Raw genomic sequence first — 22,464 nt, 5'->3', positions numbered from 1 at the left:
CGTGGATGAGATAGAGATACTGTGTGACATGTTTAAAAAGGGTAAAAATTATAATTAAAAGTATATTTTTAGTTTTGAAATGTATTAAAATAATATTTTTTATTTTTTAAATTTATTTTTTTATTAGCATATTAAAATTATTTAAAAAATATTAAAATTTTAATTTTAAAAATTTTAGAAATAATAAAACAATGGTTTAGATGCAATGAAAAACAGGCATATGTTGATTTATAATAATGTTTCTAGATTTTTATAATTTATTTTTAATACCTTTATTTTTGTTAAAATCTGGTTTGGCTTAGACCCCAGTTCATCCATGTCATAGATTAAATCACCAAGTTGGTTGGGTTTTAAAACAGTGATTTTTTAGATAAAAAAAATGATGTCAACCAATATTAATTTTTCAAATTCATGACATGAATTATTAGACTAGAAGCACTTTATCTGGAAAAACCACAAATCTCAATTCTTAACCAGTTAAATGTTATATAATTAACATGGAAAAAAATATCAATTACATAAAAGAATCCCAAACAAAAAAAAAGACAATTAAAACAATAAGGATTAAAATTTAAATACAAAATAAAATTCATTTTTGAATGAAAGGTGAAATTAAAAAGAAAATTAATTGAACAAAAGGACCCAAAAAAAAAGAATTAGGATCAAAGTAAAAAAAATAAAAATAATTCTTTTATTAAAGGGTAAAATTAAAAAGAACAATCAATTTAACAAAAGACTTAAAAAGAAAAATAATCAAAAGAATAAGAAAAAAAGTGGTTAAAATAACATATCACAAATTGAGATTGAAGGATGTCATTAAAAACAATTCAAAATTTTACAAAAGGACCAAGAATAAAAATTAAAAATCAAAAGAATAATGATCGAAGTTGATATCCTCATAAATCAAAGGACAATTCTAAAACTTTCCATTGGTAACACGGTTTCTAAGGTGAGGAGAGAGAGAAGTGAGAGAAGAAGAAACAAAGGTCATCGACATCGATGTGTCAACCCAACGCCGCCATGTGCTACCTTAATAGGAAGAGGATGACGCGACGCTTTGAATAACATAGTGAAAGCTTATTTTTTGTCACCATGAAGTGTCGCATACGCCTCTTGAAGGGCACAAGTGCCTCCTAAATGCCAGCATTTACATCACACACGTTAGCTACTTTTATTTTTTAATATGTTTTATATTTACTCAAAGACCAAATTACCCCTTACCTAATTTGATTGCTATCAAAATCCTGTATGAAAAGACATAAGTGCCATTGGACTCTATCTTTAAATTTTTTGCATCCAATGGTATTTTAATTTATATCCAATTATATTTTAATCATTTCATTATACTTTTAAAATGTAACAACGCCAACTCACCCCCTAAACAACTAGATAATAACTAAATGGGATTTGTATTATGACCATCATGCACTATTAGTTCAAGGATTTTTTATGAGAAGAGAAAATCCACCATTATATTGTTTTAATGAACAGTGTGTATGAGTTTACATGAACAATAGTTTTTCAATCCTTATTAGCTTTATTAATAAGTTTAACAAAATTTCAGTATCATGATATCTTATCTATCAGAGCAAATAAAAAGGATCATTATCTCTTAAATTAAAAAGACTATGGTAAAACCCTAACTCTTTCATTTTTCACCTTAAAGTCAAATTACCATTCATTTCCTCTATCTTATTTTTTTTACTTTGGTTTCCTATCTTTCAATCTTACTCTCCCTTAATAAATTAATCAGAATTGGCCTACAATTCAGTCCAATAAAGGCTAAATAAAAAAAAACTAAAAAAAAGTGTGAACCATCCACGGTGTTTTGTAAGGGAATTCATAATGCATTTTGCATAGTAGATTTCCCTTATCTTTTAAATGTACTTACTAGTTTTGTACCCGCAATTCCTTATAGGTCAACATTTTATTCCAGTAAAAAAATAAACATGCAAGCTTTTCAATGTATTTTTGGATATAAAAAATTCTTAATTATAAATTAAAATGCTTATACACCTATCTAACTAATTAAATCGATGTTTGATTAAGAAATAACTAAAATTAAAATATTTGATCTCGCAACATAGGTCATGTACTAAGTTTTGTTCAATAACTATGTTTCTTATAATATATTTTTTATTTAATCAAACGATTTATTTGTGTGAATAAAAGGTAAAAAGAGTCTCAAACAAAAGTAAATTGAACCAAATTATGAAATTCAACTATAAAACAACTTAACGTTAAATGGTGAAACTAAAAAAATAATTAAAAAAATATGGGTTAACCCACTTTAACCCGATAACCCTGCTATGTTAAGCACATGATTGAGATAACTCAAGAGAAAGAAAAGTGAAAAAAAAGCACGAAGACCAACTCTTAAAAAAAATGTTGATGAATGAAATTGAAAAAAAAATTAAATTTCAAAAAGGACATAAAAAAGACCGTAGCCAACCAGTGTTAACCTTCGAAACTCATGAGCGAGGTCATGAGTCAGAGATTGACTGCGCAGAAGGTAAACACAAAAAAACAACAAAGCAAAATTCTCAATAAAAAAATATTGAGGCATGAAACTGTAAAAAAATTAATTAAAAATCAACAATAAAAACTCTAAATCAACCCAAGTTAACACATTAGCACCGTGACCATGGGCATGGAATGTGTATAATTCTATGGAAAGGAAAGCAAAAAAAAACATGAAAACAAATTCCATAAAAATCAAATATTGAACGACAAAATTGAAAGAAAAAAAACACTATAAAAGACTTTAATGAATACTAAAGTCAACCCATGTTAACTTTTAAAAATCATGGCTTAAAAAAAAATACAGAGGGATAAAATTGAAAAAATACCATAAAAAGATCCAAAACAAAATAATTATCTAAAAAAAATAGAGGTAAAATCCGATATAAAAAAAATTAAAATTAAATGATGAGGAATGAAATTGAAATAATATTTAATTAGTGAAAGAATTAAAAAAATATCAAAATAATGAGGATAACATTTGATATAAAAATCAAATACAATATAATGACTAGGGATGAAATTGAAGGAATAAAATAAAGATAAAAAAATAAAATAAATAGTAATAAAAAAATAAAATTGTATATGAAATATAAACTGTACCACACTCTTATACTTTACCCAACCACTTTTTATTTTTATTAATATTTTATATTTATAAAAAATCAAATTACCAATAAATACAAAGAAGAAAAACGCCTTGGAAGGGACCAATAAATACAAAATAATAATATTTTAGTTTATTGGTTAATTAAGTACTGTTTATAAAGAAAGTAAATAATGGTTTTGTCCCTAATCAATGTTGCAAATGAGTAATGTGTCCTTGTAAAAAATCAAATTACCTCTTAGTGGCTTTTTTGCATGGACAAAGTGGAGAAAGGACTGTTCATATCTACAGTACTTTCTCCGCAGGACTTAGATTCTGTTAATAATAATAATTAGCCATGACAGCGAGTCAATTGCAACAACACTATTAACAGGAAATTGGAGGCTCACAGATGCAGCCACCCCAAAAGTATCAAAGTAGCCAGCAGCCAAATACCCTGTTATCAGCTGTCAGCAAAAAGAGGTCATCATTCCCTAACAGCAAGCATCCCCAAGAACATTCATTGCAGCAGGAAATAATATCCAGTTTTCTTGATTAGTAGAGCACGAATAGGAATCGATTGTCAATGGCAGTGAGCTCCTGCGCTTGCTCCTGCTGTTGACTCAAGGTAAGAACTCATTTTACCTTCAGACAACAACAGTTTTCTGATACAGAGCAACCATTTTACCATAAAGTCAAGACCATAAATAGAAAACCAGTGGGAATAGGAGAGCGGCGATCGAAACAGATGGGGAGTTTGCATAGCATGCATGTAGACAAGTCCAAAACCACCAAAAATTGCAGTATAGTAACTGCTCACAGTGACCGCAGCTAAGATTCCAGTAGCAAGACTAATAAAGACTGTAATTCATAGCATCTTTCAGAAACAGCTGCTTTGAGCTCAACCTTAACATCTCTGATATTTTAAATAAAGAATCAACTGGATAAATAGACCTTTAAGCTTAAACTTAAAAGCAAAAATGGCTTTACAAGTTGAAACGAGGTAAGGGGGGTAAATTGACAGTAATTTAAAACCACAGCTCTAAATTACTGGTCCAAAATGCAAAATAATCAACACTAGCACCAGCAGCCTCTTTATTATGCAAAATATCTATAAAATATTCAAAATCATATTTCTAAATTATCTCTGCATGTCATCAGATGGTCCTCCTATTATTCAGGATGCATCCACCTTCTTCCACGTCACCAGGGAATTGAGAAATTTCATCACCTGAAGTATTGTCAAGTTTCCACCATAAGATTTGGCAAGAAAAGCGAAAGGAGATTGAGATAAAGATGGAAAATTTATGGAAGACAAATGATAAAAATTTGAACCTCCGATGGATCTCTGAGAGAGTAAACTGCATTTGTTTCTTTGGGTCTAGATGACACCAAAATTCCACAACCTCGATTCCCCTCCCGGAGCACCTGGTTTTAGACCAAATTATCACATAGAATTAAACACAAATCTTTCCCCCTGCATGAAAATTAAAATCTTGTCAAGATTAAATGATCTTTCAATACCTTGAATGCATCTTCATCTGTCAGATCATCACCAATATAAATTGGGAGTACATCATCTCTATTACTTAGACCTGCGCCTCAGTATATGAGGTACAAATGGTTAATAACCTAAGGAAAAACAAATCTATATCACCTAGGATGTTTAGAATCAGCAATCTCACCTAGAGATTCAAGCAAAAATTCAACTGCTTTTCCTTTATTCCAGTCAATCATTGGACGGACCTCTAAAACCTGAATACACAGCAAAGCGAGTGCAAAATCATATTTTCAAGAAAGCAGTATATAGATAAAATCATATCACCAAAATCAGTATCTAGCAAACAATCAGAATACCTTCCGTCCATGAGTTTTTCGCAAACGAGGATACTTATCTAAAATATCCTGAACACATTGTGCAATAGATTGCCAGTTCTGAAGTCAAGTAGAAGCAGGACACATCTTAGAACTTGGCCAAACGAAAAGTCATATAATGGTAGATGTCTCAATGACAAGGATATTTCATCCATAGAACAACAGTGTCTTACCTTCTCATCTACATTACGGAAATGTACAGAGACGCAAAATTTATGATTCTCAACTTTTGCACCTTTGATCCCCTTAGTATCCTCGACAAGGGTTCTAAATACCTGGGTGAAATTCAAGGTAGTCAGTTTACCCTCTGAAACAATGATGAGAATTTTATGTTTTATACATGAAACGCAACACTGTGCACCTCATCGATCATAGGTATAAATTCTCTAGCAGGCTGAAACAGATTCACCTCCTTGCCCTATGAAACTCGAACAGAAAGTACAACAATTTATTTAGTTTGTAAAAAGAAGGTTCAACAGAATATAAAACCCCTGGAGTCTAATTTTGCTGGAAACATGAGGAGAAATACATACACAAAGAGCCAGTAATCTGATACCTGTTGGTCAGTAGTTGATTCATTACAGTTTGGATGGTCATTGGACACCGCTTTTCGTACAGGGCCCAAGATGTCCATCCCATGACTACCAGCATAATACAATTCTGTTAGTCCTACAAGCTGATAAACCTGGAAAAATAGAATAGCTTAGCACAATGGCAACAAGTTACAATTTTACTAGAAAATAAATAGAACATGTGCATAATGGGGAATTCTCCTCCAACCTTGTCACGACTTCTTCCACTAATAATCGCCGTTGGGAAATATTTTGCGAAGTTTCTTACTGCAAAACGCATCTGAAAACAATTTTCAATTTAAAGATGCAAACACCAAATGGTAAAAGATAAAAAAGAAAGAACATGTTGAACATCCAGCAAATTATGAGCAATTCTTACATCATCAGACATAAGGGCATTATCCGGGTCATCTACTATTGGAGAGAGAGTACCATCGTAGTCTAGAAACATTGCTATCTTTTTGTTTTTGGCAAAATTTGCAATTTCCTCAAATGAGTTGAGTGCTGATGGATGCTTGAGCTACACAATCAGAAAACAAAGAAAAGAAATGACACACAAGCAGAACATAAACCACCCATCATACATACTTTGAAGAGCGCAACTGTGGCCTAGAAAAATTCTGATTTTTTAAGCATATTGCCAAACGAATTGGCCAACAATGAAGCAAGCATTACCATCCAGGTGCCGTAAGCTGTGTCAGCACCATCCTTAATGAGCTTCTTGCGAGGGGGTGATGAGGATTTCATGGCATCCAGACATGCGTTCGAGCAGACTTCATCAAGTTTCCCAGGCTTTTTTCTAGGAATGTTTCTATACTTGCTAGAGGATAGTGATCCTCCCGATGGTGCGTAAGACAACAAATTAGAATGGATGCCGAGCCTTGACTTGTTTATTGGAGCAGGATCAGTGAGAACAGGAGAAGAATGGTTTGACTCGATATCCATGGTAGCCAAATTACTTGGTAGTACTTGTGAAGAATGAATTATGTTACCAACAAACACTTGACCAAACAATAATTTGTGCACGTTATAAAAAATGCCTTTTACCCAACCCTTTTATCAATGAAAAACCACCTCTTCAATGTTTTCTTGTCGCTGCTACTAGGAAAGCTGTTCATCAAGCAAGCACTTCCTGAGAACTGGCCATCACAGCAAAGAATTAAATTTCAATGAAAATTTACATCAAAATATGAATGTATGCCTAAACAGAATCTAAATTCATACCTTGTCATCTCCAAAGCTACACAACATTTGATGGGTGGCAGAACATTATTAGCACTAGGATTTTCAAGAAATAAAAGAATGGTTCCAGCAAAATGCACCAGAAATATCTGTTCAAAAGATCAATGAAAGAGGCATGTTTAGTCTTGGGAACTTTGCTTGCTGCACAAACGCGTCTGGAATCTTTACACAGATTGAAACTGCCCGCATTCAAATAAAATGGACTCGATTTGTCTTCAAGAAATGCAAAACTTGACCGTACCAAAGTTCAGATATTGACCACCATTAATGGTAGAAGCTAAGAGAATAGCTTGTCCACATCGATATCAAAGTCAGCTATCCTGATACCGACATTGATATTAGAATTTTCGAGTCTTAAATGTACACAACATTTTATTTAAAAAAGATGTCAAGATCATAGGCCTAACACATCATATAATACCCTGACAAGTTCTTAAAGCTGAATTCCAATGGACATTATCTATTTTGCCCTGCAAAAAGGACAGGTATGTAAAGAAAATAAAATGAAAGAGACAGCAACCTATTACTTTAACATTTTATCATATATATCAGCTTAAATATATGAATTTTCTTGCTGGAGCAAATAATGCAAACGAAAAGCAACTACGCAACAAAACAAAACAAATATGAAACCAATTCCTATTAAGTAAAATCCCCATCACCTAAAAATCAAAACTTGAGTAAAACGTGATATACAGGCCAAAACACATCCAGTTTGCTTAGGTGGGGAAAATCAAGCTTCATTATTGCAACAACCAAAAACGTTAACCTTATTTTTACGTTCTTCACGACCTCTAAGTGACTAACATTGTTAACCAAAAAAAACATTACAGTAACGATGATACTCGACAGCACAATACTCGCTACAGACACGATAATAATTATAAAATCCCAGAACCAAGTATATAATTGATAATTTGCTAATATAATTTAAATTATCTCTAAAAATTCTCCACCTCTTCCACTTCGATGATTTGTTCATCTAGATTCACTCGAGCATCAAGAAGATAAAGATGACAAATAATTCTGGGATTTTCCAATTTGATGATGATACAATGATATCTGTGTGGCCAATGAGCATGTAGCTCGAGATCTCTCAATAAAAAAAATGGTCTTGTACGTATACGTGTATATGACACAAAGGCGAGACTACGTGGGCCATTCCACATGTAGATCTAATATACATCATTTTCAATGTCCATAGTTCTTCAATAAATCAAATCAATTAATGTACAGATTGCAAAACGAAAATTTCATTTTTCTGCAACGATCAACTACCAGAAGACCATACAATCCGACCCCACAGCGAAATACGTAGTAAAAACTTTCAGCTAATGTTTTCTTTTAATTTATTACCTTTCTCTCGTATTAGCCCCCTCCAAATCGACGTGTTCAATTTTGTTGTTTTTGGGTTTTCTTTTATGTGTGAAACACCGGTGGGAGACTTTATCAATCCCGAATATGTAATTAACAAAATCTGTCATTATCGCACAACTATTACCAGGCGAAAACAACTTCACAGCATCGAAAAGAAATCTAAACTGTGTAAACAGCATACAGAGCTTTCTTTTCCCATTACAGGGTCATTGTATCACATCAAGAAAAGCGATTAATTAGCACACGTTTTGAAACCTCAACGAACTAAGTTTCCTTAATCATAACAACCGACAAAAAAAGAAATTTATGGTAAAATGAAGAAACGAGCAGCTTGGCTTTCAAGATCACCTGCTATAGAGATCAATAAACTAATACAAAACACATATCCAAGAGATCCAATAGTAAGGAAACATTATTTCACCAAAAACCAACCATAGGCATTCAAAAGTCATACACTTATCTCCCAAGATTTAAGGTTTAAGAAAAATAAAAAAAGATTAAAAAGATCGCATCCTTAATAGATCATCGGGATTGCTTGTCTAACCAGAAAGAGATGACAGCCAAGCCAGATCTCACAAAAAGGATTCATACTTGTCAATATTGTTGACACAAAGTTAAAACAACAATGCACATGAAAACATGAAAATATCTTCAGATTCTACAATAAATATATATAAAAAACAACAGAAGTCGTACCTAATCCACGTGTTAACAAAAGTGCTTGCCTGTTTTTTTTTTCTGTTCTTTTATTTTTTTCTTATCAAACAACGACTGATCTCTATAATGCAGTTCTCAGATCAAAAACCGAAAACCTGAAGATCCCACAAAGAGAGGGGGGGAAAAGAGCTGAGAGAATTAAATAGGCAAAAATAAAATCATGTATGGGAGTGAAACCGAGAGAGAGAGAGAGAGCTGACTAGTATATATACATACATAAAATGGAAAGGGAAGAAAACAATCACCTCTCTGATAATTAAGAAAGTTGCAGAGGAGAGAGAGAAAGTAGAGGAAAGAAGGGAAGGGAAGAGAACGAAGGCGAAAAGAATGGGTATTTATAGAGTTTCATATGCCATAGAAGACGTGCTTAACAAGGTAAACCCTAAACAACCAGGTTGTTGAATCAGGAAACACCGCTCTAGTTTCCCCTTTTTAAACGTAAACCCTTAATGAAGAATCTGTTTAAATTGAATATTAATAAATTAATTAGTATAATAATAAAATAACTTCCCATTAATAAAACAACCTTCAATATATATATATATATATATATATATATATATATATATATATATATATATATATATGTCGTAATCCCTCACAAATTCACTGGTCCCTTCATAAATGTTGGGGCCATTTAATTAATTTTTTTTTATATGAAATACGAACTCATACTATATGGACCAAATTTGTAATATATTAATTTTGAGTAATATAGATTAATTGGTCAGGTTTTAAATTTATTTTTTAGAAGTCATTAGTTTACTATAAATTTTAATATCATTAGAAATTTATATAATTATTAATTTTAGAATTCGTAAAATTAATTAAGATACGTGTAAGCAGATTGAAATACTCATATTAATAAATAATAATAATAATAATTTGTTATATATAGTATTTATTACAGCATCTGTTAATGAATTATATATAAGTTACATGTACGCACAATTTTAGTTGGTATGAATAATAGGTTGATCTAATAAATAAAATTGCTAAACATTAAAAAAAACCTTCGAAATATTGGATGGAATAATGAATGAATTTTAATGATTTGTGTTTTTTTAATTTTTTTCTTGTTATATTTTTATATATAAAGTAAACTCGTCTTGGTTTGAGTAATGGAATTCACAATAAAATGAAAAGAAAAAAGAAAACTGCTAATTTTACTTAAATAACTTCATCTATGAAAAACAGGATCTGCGCGTAAATTAATTGTCGAGATCTTTAGGATTCTAAAGGTAATTCCGTAATAATAGCATTATTAATAAAAAAAATAAAAAATAAAAAGTACGAGAGGGTTAATTGGTTGATTAACAGGAGTAATTTAAAATAGGAAGCAGCGGTAGCAGTGGAAGAGGAGGGTTGATGTTTCTGGGCCTGTTTTTGCATTATTGTTGAATCGTAGTTTCAGTATTTTTTAAATTTATTTTTTTACTTTAAATTATTTATTTAATGTTTTTGTATAAAAAATAAATTTTTAAAAATAAAAAATATTATTTTAATATATTAAAAAAAACAGCAATATCTAAGACACTATTGAACATAATCTCATTTACACAGTTGCATTGCATAGAAAACAGTAATATCTGGAGGTTAGAGAAAGAGGGACAGGTCACAGGAGTATTAAAATGGTGGCATCTGAGAAAACAGGAGGAACGAAGAGGCCACATGTCAGTTTTTTGGGGGTCCATGTTGCAAAACACGGCCAGATTTAGCGCTCCCGTCTATTTCATGCACCGGTGGCATTTTTAGAGCCCTGTTTTTTTCACTTGCTAGCTAAATTCCACTTTCTCCATCTTTACGATCTCCTTGCTTCAATCCGATTTCAGGTGGAGGTTTAATGGCGGTCTTGGTCACTTGCGCTGTTTGAAAGGAGTTCATCAACTCCATTATCTTAGGATATATAGGGCTTAGACTACATGAATTTATTAATTAATTATCATATCAGAATTGACACGATTTAATCTTTTTTTAAGTAAGAACATTATAAAAAAATGAAATTATAAGTCATGTGAATTTCATGTAAAATATAAAATTGTATATGATATTTAATTTAAATGAATAAAATACCGAGCAAATCAATAAGATCTTGAGTGATGGATACTTCCATATTAATTAATTATATTTAAACATAAAAATAAAAATGTGTGGTAGAAAGCCCTTTCATCCTACTCATTTTGATTGCTTTTGGTGACATAAACAAAATAAATATAAACATGTTTAATTGAGTTGATATATATATATATATATATATATATATATATATATATATATATATATATATATATATATATATATAAACTATCCTCATTTCTTTTCCACAGTAACAAAATACTATCCAAAACTCATGCTAGAAAAATATGATTACATAAGAACTTCATAAAGAAAAGAATTTTAAAACATAATTATATATATAAAACACTATCATCATTGATATGTGCAATAAAAAAATTATTAAAAACTTGTCATTTTAATTAAAATGAAAGTAGACCCTACAATAAGCACTTAAAAATAGAGGGTACCCTGCTTTGTTTCAAAAGCAAAATAGTTTTAGAGTTAATAATTTGTTAAACATTATTATTCTTTAATAAAAATATTTTAACATGTAATATTAATTTATTTAAAAAAAATTATATAAATGAATGGGAAATCAATATTTGATGATTCTTAGTTGATATATGTTGTAAGCCATACGCCCAATCACTTGGTTTGGAAAGATATTATCACTCCTTAAATATCCTATCTAAGATAGGTTGCATTGCTAATTTAATCTTAAATTGTTAAGGGTTTGTTTTATTATGCTTTTGATGATCTTTCTATAATATTCCTGATTCTAGTGTCAATGAATATTCAACTACAAGTATTTTCAACTTTGGTGATGGTAAATATTACAAAAAGGGTATGTATTCCTGACTTTGATGTTAGTGAATATTGAGGTTCAGGATAATTTTTAATTTTTACCGTCAATAATTCTAACTTTGACGTTAGCGAACAACAAAGGTATTCCTAATTCTAACATTAGTGAATACGAATATTTCTGACTCTGGTGCCAGTGAATAAATAAGTAAAATTTTGAATTTAAAAGCAAAGCATATCTTTTTACTTTTTTTTTTAAAGAAAAAAAAAAGACAAATATGTATCATATACTAAATTCACATTTCACAGTATAATTCTATAACTCAATACTTAGTAAAGTCATCAAAACAAAATGTGAGGAACCCATAAATAAATCAAAAAAGGTTCTTGAGTTTTTTTCAGAATTTTATGATATCTAAAAATACTTGTTTAGCTAGATATATAAAAAAAAGTTAATTTATTCTATAAATAGCTTCTAAATAATATCACTCTAAGCATAATCAAAGAAATATTTTAATGATTTTCTCGTTCATATTTCTATTCGGTTTGAGTTGCGGGTTTGGCAACGTAGCTTGAGTTGATCTAAGTCAATTGAAAATATTGTTGTCTCGATTGATTTTTTTTTACTTAATATACATTAAATTTTGAGTTCTAAATTAAAATTTTACTTGGAAATAGAAAATATATTAACAATATTTGTATATATATTTTTTTACATTTTAAAAATTTATATATTTTGATGTGTAGCGAAGCAAGGACCAATTATATAGTTTTTCTATATATATAGCATGATTTGGGGGCTTTTAAAATCAATCATGCTATATTAGTAACCCAAAACTAGGATAGAAAAACTCTTCCAAAATGCGATCGTTCTTGTTAAGAATGTTGACTGACATAATGGTCAGGTTTGATTTTTTTTTTGTTTGTTTATAGAATTATATTTTTTTTAACAAAAGTGTGGAATATATATATATATATATATATATATATATATATATATATATATATATGAACACGACGAAAAGAAAGGTAGGAATATATATATATACCAATAACCATAGCCATTTCATGAAAAGGATAAGGTAGGGATAAGTTTAATTTCAAAATAAGTGAAAGATAAGTAAGTTTTATCGAATAATATCATCATGTTTTTAAACAAAATTATACAAAAAAGATATTAGAAATAAAATTTAAAAAACCTTAGAAAACCCGGCATAAATGCAAAAAATCCGAAGAGGCGATAAAAGCCGGTTTCCTTTCACAGCTAGAGAAGCACGAATCTCGTGGATACTCACGCGCCCCATCATCTATTCATTTCAGGCTTTCAGCTGGTTAAGTAACATTTCAGGAGTGATTTTACAGTGGTAAGAGTTATTTTTTAAAATATTTTTTTATTTAAAAAATATGTTTTTTTATTTTTAAAATTTATTTTTGATATTAGTATATTAATTAAAATAATTTAAAAATATCAAAAAATAATTTAAAGTAAAAACAATTCATAAATTAATAAAATGATGGTTTAACCATTGTGTCAAATGAGGCCTTAGTTACTGGACTCGGAAAATCTCTATAAAGTGTTACTTGATTATTTAAAGGCAATGTTTATATTTGCCTTTGAAATTATGTTTTGTTCCATATTAAAAGTGTGTTTTGAAAAAGTATTAAATTGATTTTTTAGTATTTTTTATGGTTTTAATGTGCAGATATTAAAAACTAAAAACAAATACGAGAAAACTTATTTTAATGCATTCTCAAGTAAGAAAACACATTTAAAAAATATCATGCACCACAATATCAAACATATACTCCATACATTTTGTCACCATATCGTATAGTGGAGTTTTTTTAACAACTAGCAAAATTATCAAAATAAAATTAATAAGATAAAATATTTTAAAAAATAATTATAAAAATAGCATAGATAGAGAGGTCGTGCTACTAGGAGTAGCGCAATCTTCACAATTTTCTCAAACAATTGTTGATGTACCAAAAAATATATTTGAGTTGTTTGGGCCTCGACCCAAACAACCCTAGTTACCCTATGTCTAGCTTGGGTTATACAACCCGTGTTAAATAGTTTAATTCTCAATCAAAAAATTATACAATAAGAGGAAATTTTTTATGACTAGGGATAAGTTCCTCCCCTATAGACATGCAATACGAGTAACATGCCCAATATATTCAAAAAACAATAAGTAATTAAATAATTTTAGAATTAATATATGTTAAATGATGTGTTTTATTTATAAATATTTTAATTTAACATTAATGTTTTATTAATATTAGCTTGACTTGTTGCTACAGGAGGGTTGATAAACTGTTTTTGTGCTTCTTAATATTGGAGAAGAACACGAAGGACACATATATGCATTTTGATGGTTCAATGTTTACCGCAATATGCTTGACAACTTTGGAGGGATGTTAGCTCTTGATGATGTCATGGTAGATAATGAAGACTGAGAGGCCGGAGCCTGAGCAAGATGCAATTATGTTATTGAAGAGTCCGAATCGTCTAATAGACGATATATTAATATATTTTTGGATTTTAATTAGTAAAATATTGTATTATTTAAGTATTTCATATATTTTTTATATGTGTATGTATGCATCCATGTTTATTTATTTTCCTTCGTCTCATGAAAACATTCTCATATAAATCTAAAGTTTATAAATATAATGATGAAAATAATTAAAATTTGTGTTTTGAATGGTAAGCACAAGACTACTTGTGATTATAAAATGTGAGAATTTATTGTATTTGATTATTGTAGTTATTTACATATATTTTTAAGGGGGGAATTTTAGGTAGACTTTCTAAATAGAGGAATTTTTGCTAACATATTATTAAGATTGGAAAATTTCATACTCTAAAATCATTAACTAAATTAAAATGTAAGATTAACAAACTAAATAATTATTGAAATTATAGTTGTTAATTTAATAATAAATCTCATAAAAATCCTTCTTGTTACATTTAGATGTAGAAAAAATTTGTTATGGGATTTTTATAGGATGATCTACGGTGACTACTAAACAGTGATATTTAATTATTGTCATGATCCATGAGCATAAACATCATATTCAATGGCGATTATATTTCACAATTAAAATATCAATTAAATTTTATATTTTATAACTGTGATATTTTAAAACTATGTTACTTCAGGTAAAAAAAATTCTGGCTGCTGTTTTAATTCACCAAATCATCTTCCATTGTATGCTAACAGCACAAAATGGCCATTGTGAAAGTGCACGCATCACTAAGAAAAAGAAAGAGTGTGAAATGACCATGTAGACCAAATAAAAGAGGCGGTTGACAAGCGACCTTTGATTGATTATAAATGAGAGAGTGCAGCCACGCAAGATACACGAGGCGAGACCTTGTCTTCAGCCTAAAAGACAACACGAAATATGGGCCCCGCATCCACAAAACATACACACGGCTGGCGGAGGGTCGTCGACGTTACGTGATGACGTGTCAACGTACTTTAGATGGGGACTCACAGAGGTTCCCCATTCCATGGCTCAATAATAATAATAATAATCACATACTCAGGAAGGGACCCACAATTTTCAAGCAAACATTATGAGAGAGAAAAATTGTCTGATGACGTGGAAATGACGTCATGAACTGGGACGTGACTTGTCGCTGACTCGGACCTTTTTCCCTTCTAACTAAATTTGGAGGGGGCAGAGCAAAAGGAGGGGGCTTGACTGACGGTGGCTTTGAGGGAGTGAGAATGGTCATTTTCAGATAAAAGAAAGGAAAGAAAGCGAAGAAGAAGAAGGACGAGTGACGTGGATTCACCAGGTATATTTAGAGACGCAGTCAAAACTGTATTTTTTCAAATTTTAATTTTATTTAAAATAATTTTTTATATATATTTTCAATCATTTTAATATATTGATATTAAAAATAATTTTTTAAAAATAAAATTTTTTATTTTAATATATTTTTAACCAAAAAATACTTTAAACTATCATTAAAACCTCGACTCATCTCATGTTAGATGAGTTAGGGTTTTTTTAATGTTTTTATGTTTTGTAAGCTTTTTTATTTTTGTTTTTTATTTTAAAAAAAAGTGTTTTTTTTATGGTGGGTGTAAGGCATTCTCATTTAAATTTTGTCAAATATATATATCAGTGAAAATATGAATATATAAAGAAAAAAACAATGTAAAAAAAGCTATGAAATAATACTTTTTTCTAATAGTGTTTTTTTTCCTCACTCTGGTACAATAACAAAACAAACATGGTTTGATAAGTCGCATGTCATCTTTATAACTCGTTAAAACATATCATCATGATAATTTTTCAATCTCTCAACTCTTGCAAAACAAAAACCAACTTGATAATTCAAAATTCATAAACACGTTTTATAATTCATTAAATTCACAATTTAAAATTAAACACAAATAAAGTTCACACACATTTGATTAAATTTAAACTAGATTCAATTTTTATAACATTATAGCATATACTCTAACTATATCTAAAAGTTACCCTAACAGATGAAAGAGCTTATACAACCATAACTCATCTAACTTGAGAACATACATGTAGCACCTTTATAATGACCAACACCAAAATCACCTAAGCTTATAGAAAGTCTTGAAATACTCTTAGATGGACTTACCTTTCTAAATATATGTCCTTGCTCATGATAAGTGATCTCATTTTTTGCTAAAGCTATTTTGAGACATTTAGCCTTCCTAACCTTCTAAAGTCCACTATGACATATTGAGTGTATTGTTGGCAACATAGTTTTCAAACCCGATCCAGTCCAAGGCTCGGGTTTCGATCGAGTCATCAGGTCGCCCGGGTCAATTATTATTTTTTAAATCAAAACGACGTTGTTTTAGGAAAAAAACAAAAATCAACGGGTTGCAACCAAGTTTTTAACCGGGTCTTGCCAGGTCAGTCGGGTTTCAAAACTATGGTTGGCAAGGGCACATTTCATCTCATCTAATCTTTAACATATGACAACTGATGTTCTTCAATCCTCCCATTATAAATAATGCACCTAATAAATACATTAAAAAAATAATAAGCACTCGTAATCTATAATAACATTAATAATATTTAATAAATGCTATGTAAATAAAAATATTGCATATCAATCAATTCTGTCTCAGATACCGGGGCTCATAATGCATCAAATTACTTAAACATTTCAGAAACACATGACCATGTTGGTGTAATAAATTGACATGTTATGAAAAATATATCATTTCATGTAGCTTTTTAAATCAATTGTCAGATACTACTCCATAAATATTTAATCTCTCTTATCAACCAAAAGATCTGGGTAAGCTGCATAAATCACTAGCTAATTTCTGGACCTGTACGACCTTAACTCATCCAACTTAAGGGTGGGTCTATAGCACCCTTATAGGGGTTAACACCAAAATCTTCCTAGCTTATAAACAGACTTCAAACACTCGTGGATAGACCTGCCTCCTTAACTATATATCCTTATTCATGATAAGTGATTTCATTTTTTTTATGGTCGCATCAAGACGCTTAGCCTCCCCTAACCTCTTAAAGTCCACCATGACACAAATTAAGCATATTGTTGGTCAAGGCCTATCCCATCCCATTAACTCCTTCACAGTTAGCGACTGCTACTTTTCAAGCCTCATGTTATAAGTAATACGCCAAATAAATACATTAAAGAATAATTAACAATTATCATATATAATAACATTAACAATATTTAATAAATACTATATAGATAAAAATATTGCATATCAAACGATTATGTCTCCAATATAAAAGCTTGTAATTGCATTGAATTACATTATCATCTCGGGAAACACAACTATATTGGTATAATAAATCAACATCTTATGGGAAAATGCCATACCATGTAGCTTTTTAGATTAATTATCAAATGTCACTCCATAAATATATGATCTCTCCTGGCATCCCAAAGACCCAGACAAGCTGCATGAATCACTAGTCAATTCTTTTCTCCTGGCATCTCGGGAAACACGACTATATTGGTATAATAAATCAACATCTTATGGGAAAATGCCATACCATGTAGCCTTTTAGATTAATTATCAAATGTCACTCCATAAATATATGATCTCTTATGGCATCCCAAAGACCCAGGTAAGCTGCATGAATCACTAGTCAATTCTTTTCTCGTTTACCTTGACGATTAATACCATACTACTCATCACATGTATCAACATAATATGGGATGTATTAAGACATGCCAAACTAATGCATCATTATTGACATTACATTGTAGTTAAAAATGGCTTAAAAGTTCTCAAGCAATGTTGGGAGGAATATTGACATTACATTGCCTACAACATTGTGGATTCAAGGCCCTCAATATAGTATAAATACTTGAGCATTCATAACCAATCGATCCTTCATATCTACAATTGAGTATAACTTGGCATCCAAGTAAACTCCATACTAGAAAACTTTTTTTATTTAGATATATTATTCAAGTAGAGCTCTAAAATATGCAACTCATTATTGGTAAACCCAAACATGTAATTCACACTTCCATCAATATAAATGGATACACCGATATAACAAGTTAGACTAACCTTATTTTGCATCCTCTAAGTAATTTCAGCTTTAATTTCAAACAGATTACAGTCAAGTCGGTCACATAACATTCTTGATAACTCAATAAAAAAAATATATATAATATAACAATTAGAAACTCATTACTTTCTCCATTGTAAATGATACAATTGTCGATATAAACAATGATACTATCATATAAACATATTATTTCAATACTATGAAATTTTTCAAAAACAACACAACAAAACTCAAGCCTAATTTATTAATATCATATGATTAATCAATGCACATAATTTTAATAAAAGTTTATTCAACAAAACTCTAACATAATATAAAAAACAAAAACCCATTCATTTAACACAAACCTACAATCCAACTCAGCCTAAACAGTCAAAGAAACAAAGATCGATTCCTCCAAAAACCTCAGCCAAATAGATATTGGGTAAGCAACCAAGGAAAAGAATGAATGCAGTTAGATTTCCATTGAGAGAAACACACAAAATCTACAATGTGAAACTTACACCATCCATTTTCAACACCAGAACCACCACAAAAAAACAATCCATTAAGAGAAAAAAAGAATCCAATAAGAGAAAAAAAAAAAAACTTATAAGACTATGTGTGTAAACCTTGGAAAACAGTGAGCTGGTCTGCTGAAGAGAGTCATGAATATTCAACCCAGCCAAGCATTCCCTCTAAAGCTAGGGATCCAAAACTTGAGAAAACCAACTGAAATCCCAAAAAAAAAAAGAAGAAGCAAAGCGTAAGCAGGCTTCCAAAGAATAGAAAATCCAACAACCCAAAATAAATAGGAGCTGGAATGAAAATTTCAGAAGAAAACTACAAAGAAAGCACAAAATTACGAAGTTGAAAAGCGCGAGGAGCAAAAACAGAGGTTTAGAGGATTGAACTATCTAGTAAGAGGAAAACCAAATGTAAAAAACCCTCTCACAGAGATGGCAACTCAATCCCAAGACAGAACAAAAAATAAAAACGCACAGTAGCCAAAGCTCTTCAACGTCCCAATCAATCCCACCCAAGAAACTGACGTGAAAAGCCCAGGAACCAGCAATTGCAATATGAAACTAAAAACAAACGAAATCAAAGAAAGAGACACTTATCTTGTAGCTTGCCAACGAAACTAGCACAGTGGCAAGAGAGAAAAGGCAGAACGAAGGTCACGCAGCTTGTCCGCAAGCAACCATGAATGAAATCCAATTATACCAATCCCCATTTTTCTAGTGGACAGGGGACAACCTAGTACATCACAAGTGGGGTGTTCAGTGTTTATAAACATGGCAGCGAAGTATTTTTTATTAAATTTACTTTTAACCTTGTAATTTAAATACATTAAAAAATATTAATTTAAAATAAAAACTTTTAAATAAAAAATTAAATAAATTAAAACTCAATTTCAAACACCTTTAATTCACAATGAGGGCACACCCCCATTCGATGAAGAGGAAGGCTCAAGCCATCCGAACCCAGCCCCGCCAAAAAAAATAAAATCAAACGCGACAACTTCAGGAACCCAAAGCTACCACCCCCTGAATAAAGTTCTTGGCACGCCTTAACACGAACCTAAACCAAACAAAGCCGCCGGAAAGACGTCAAGAAGCCTTGCGGGGCCGAGAAGCATGGCTGGAAACTCTCTCATTTGCGTGAAAAAACATGCGAGAATTAGACAGTGGTAACGAAAAACACTGCTTGAATCCACGGTAGAATATTCACTCATAGGTCACAGTGTTTCTTATAACTTTTTTTTTTTTGGACTTGAAGCTGGCGGCCACTTTGTTAATTAGTCTGCCACCGTATACTCTCATCATGTGACAAAAATGCTACTGTAAAATTATTAATGGAAGGATCTAACCAAATGGTTTCAAGCTCTCGTGAAACATGTTCTTAGCTTTCTTATTTAATAATAATTAGACTAGGAGTGACAGATATTACCGATTTTTTTAGAAAAGTTTAGGCATCACGACGGAGTCCCATTATACACTGTAGCTAGAGTCGAGGGCAAAAACTAACAAAGCAAGTCCTTGGCCCTTGGTGATAGTTAATGGATTGATTTGAAGACTTTCCTTGATCAGTTCTGGTTTGTGTTTGAAAAAAATATTTAACAATTTGTGAGGAACTCTGTCACACTGAGTCACACACACGTACCAAAGAAAGAAAAATCCTTTAGAGAGAGAGGAGATGAGAGGAAGCCATCCTGTAAGGACAACTAGAAGATCAGCTGTAAGCAATTTTATTTTGGTTGACAGAATAGAATATAAGCAATTTGGTTAAAGGATAAGTTATTAAAGAGAAGGAAGACAACATCTGAACTGTCTTAATTCCCTAAACAAATTCATTGCACAGTAGTAGTATCTATTTTGTGTGTGCGCGCGCGCGCGCGTGGGAGAGAGAGAGAGATGAAACAAGAAGAAAGCATGGTCAGTATGGATGAAGGATAACAAGTTAAAAGGAATGAGAGGACTACTTCTGAACCCTGTTGAGAACCCTGAGCAAAGCATGACTGTAACCCTTAACTGAGAAGTTGCTACTTCCTGTATGTATTGTTAAACACTTAACAACTGAATATTGGTTTTAAAAAGATCCATTTTATTTTCTTTATATAAAATCAAAGATTACTAACTATAGTTGAGGTTGCCCACTTGATGATGCTTCAACAGATTATTTTGTGATCAACTTGCTGTCTATGAACTGATTTCATAGACAGTAGCACATGTTGCTTTGCGAGCAGCCCTAAAGAACCTTTTAACTTGCTCCCCCAACTCGCCATAAGAGATAATCTCTAAAGATCGGACACGGATGCATGCAAGAATTTGGAACAAGAATGATAATTTTAAATAATCACTCACATGATTTTCAACTGCTGAAATCCATTAAGATGGACTCAGGCACGTTAATTATATATGCAACTTGGTCTTTAATCAAATCAAAGACAACATACTGTACATGGAGTATACATACATACACATATATAGAGAGAGAGTCACTGCAGATTAGTACGCGGCAGGGTACGCTCAATAAAGCTCCATTTGTTTTTCTTTTTCGGTGCATCACAGTTTTGCACGGATTCTGGAAACTCTGTTTTGAAATCATTGAAAGAGCTATAATTTGTAGCTTTTTTTAAAATAGTAACTGCAAAAACTAACACGGTTGCTGACTAACTAGCATCCAAACCAGGGTCGACCAGAATTCTGAATGGCTGTGTGTTCAGATAATCGGGGTTACCAATCTAGGCATTCGAAGTTGTTTATCGAAAGAAATGTTCTTGTGTTCACAAAATGACACTGCAGATACACAGCAAGGAATACAAGTACATGCTATTACTGTATTACGTACCTCTTTCGGATTTTGATAATGGAGAGAGAGAGTCAGAAATGACACAGGATTCCTGATTTGTACTTTCGGAACGGTTGTTTTAGATAGGGAGAGCTTCACTTACATGATTAAAATATTCTGTTCGAGTTAATCCTGTTTTAGCTCAGAACTTCTCTGGGACCTGAGATTATCTTCTCCCAGCCAGCAACAAATAAATTAATGCATAGTTGCAGTGTAGCAATATACATATCAAAGCAAGTGCCCAAAGCATTTTTATTAGTCACATGTAGCTTCACACAATATTCAGGTGATAACTTTAAATATTTTTCACTAATAAAGAACTACTCTTGAAACAATACCCCTACTAGTTTACATAAGAGCTCCCCTTTAAACACTCATTAGCAGTCTTATTAGGATTAGAAGAGATGAATTTCCTTTCAACTCATGCTAGGGAAAGATGCGGCAAAACTTCTGCAAATTTCTTTTGTTTTTTTTTTACTATCTTCGCTGTCAAGATTCATCAAAGTTATCAAAGAAATAATAATAATAATAAAAAAAAGAAAATCCGTCAAAATCTCCTTCTAGCCTTGGATTTTGGTGGCCTATCTCCTGCAATAACAGCCCTTTCCCCCTGTTTTCTTGAAAAGTGATTGCAATTTTCCTATCAATACAAAGCTGTTAAATTGTATTCCATGGACATAATCAATTCCCATCTTCTTAGCCATTGTCATAAAAGATTAGGATAATTGCTAGAGTGAACATGAACTGATGTCTTGCTTCCATTTTTTGCCATGGTTTAAATGCTAGTGATGCTTCTATAACTTAGAAGAGACC

At 31.2% G+C, this 22,464-nt stretch overlaps 1 protein-coding gene across 9 annotated transcripts; it reads right to left on the bottom strand.

The window, feature by feature from the left end:
• Positions 1 to 4,028: 4,028 nt before the first annotated feature.
• On the bottom strand, positions 4,029 to 9,288 carry LOC133691778 (probable trehalose-phosphate phosphatase F). Of its 9 annotated transcripts, XM_062112404.1 has the most exons (16): positions 9,135 to 9,288; positions 8,869 to 8,984; positions 7,217 to 7,265; positions 7,037 to 7,115; positions 6,778 to 6,884; positions 6,229 to 6,692; positions 5,933 to 6,073; positions 5,762 to 5,833; positions 5,538 to 5,666; positions 5,343 to 5,399; positions 5,155 to 5,256; positions 4,964 to 5,041; positions 4,792 to 4,861; positions 4,631 to 4,701; positions 4,442 to 4,534; positions 4,029 to 4,337 (listed from the first exon to the last, which is right to left on the bottom strand). In XM_062112404.1, exons 6-16 carry the CDS (start codon positions 6,496 to 6,498, stop codon positions 4,284 to 4,286), a joined length of 1,137 nt encoding a protein of 378 aa, XP_061968388.1. In that variant the 5' UTR covers positions 6,499 to 6,692; positions 6,778 to 6,884; positions 7,037 to 7,115; positions 7,217 to 7,265; positions 8,869 to 8,984; positions 9,135 to 9,288; the 3' UTR covers positions 4,029 to 4,283. The 9 variants fall into 9 exon arrangements, with proteins under 9 accessions (XP_061968388.1, XP_061968354.1, XP_061968359.1 ...); XM_062112370.1 differs by having other exon boundaries at positions 7,037 to 7,265; XM_062112375.1 differs by having other exon boundaries at positions 6,778 to 7,115.
• Between the last annotated feature and the right edge of the window lie 13,176 nt (positions 9,289 to 22,464).

The sequence above is a fragment of the Populus nigra genome, chromosome 1 (genome assembly GCF_951802175.1).
Source record: "Populus nigra chromosome 1, ddPopNigr1.1, whole genome shotgun sequence".
NCBI lineage: Eukaryota > Viridiplantae > Streptophyta > Magnoliopsida > Malpighiales > Salicaceae > Populus > Populus nigra.
This window is presented reverse-complemented; position numbering and strand designations above follow the sequence as displayed.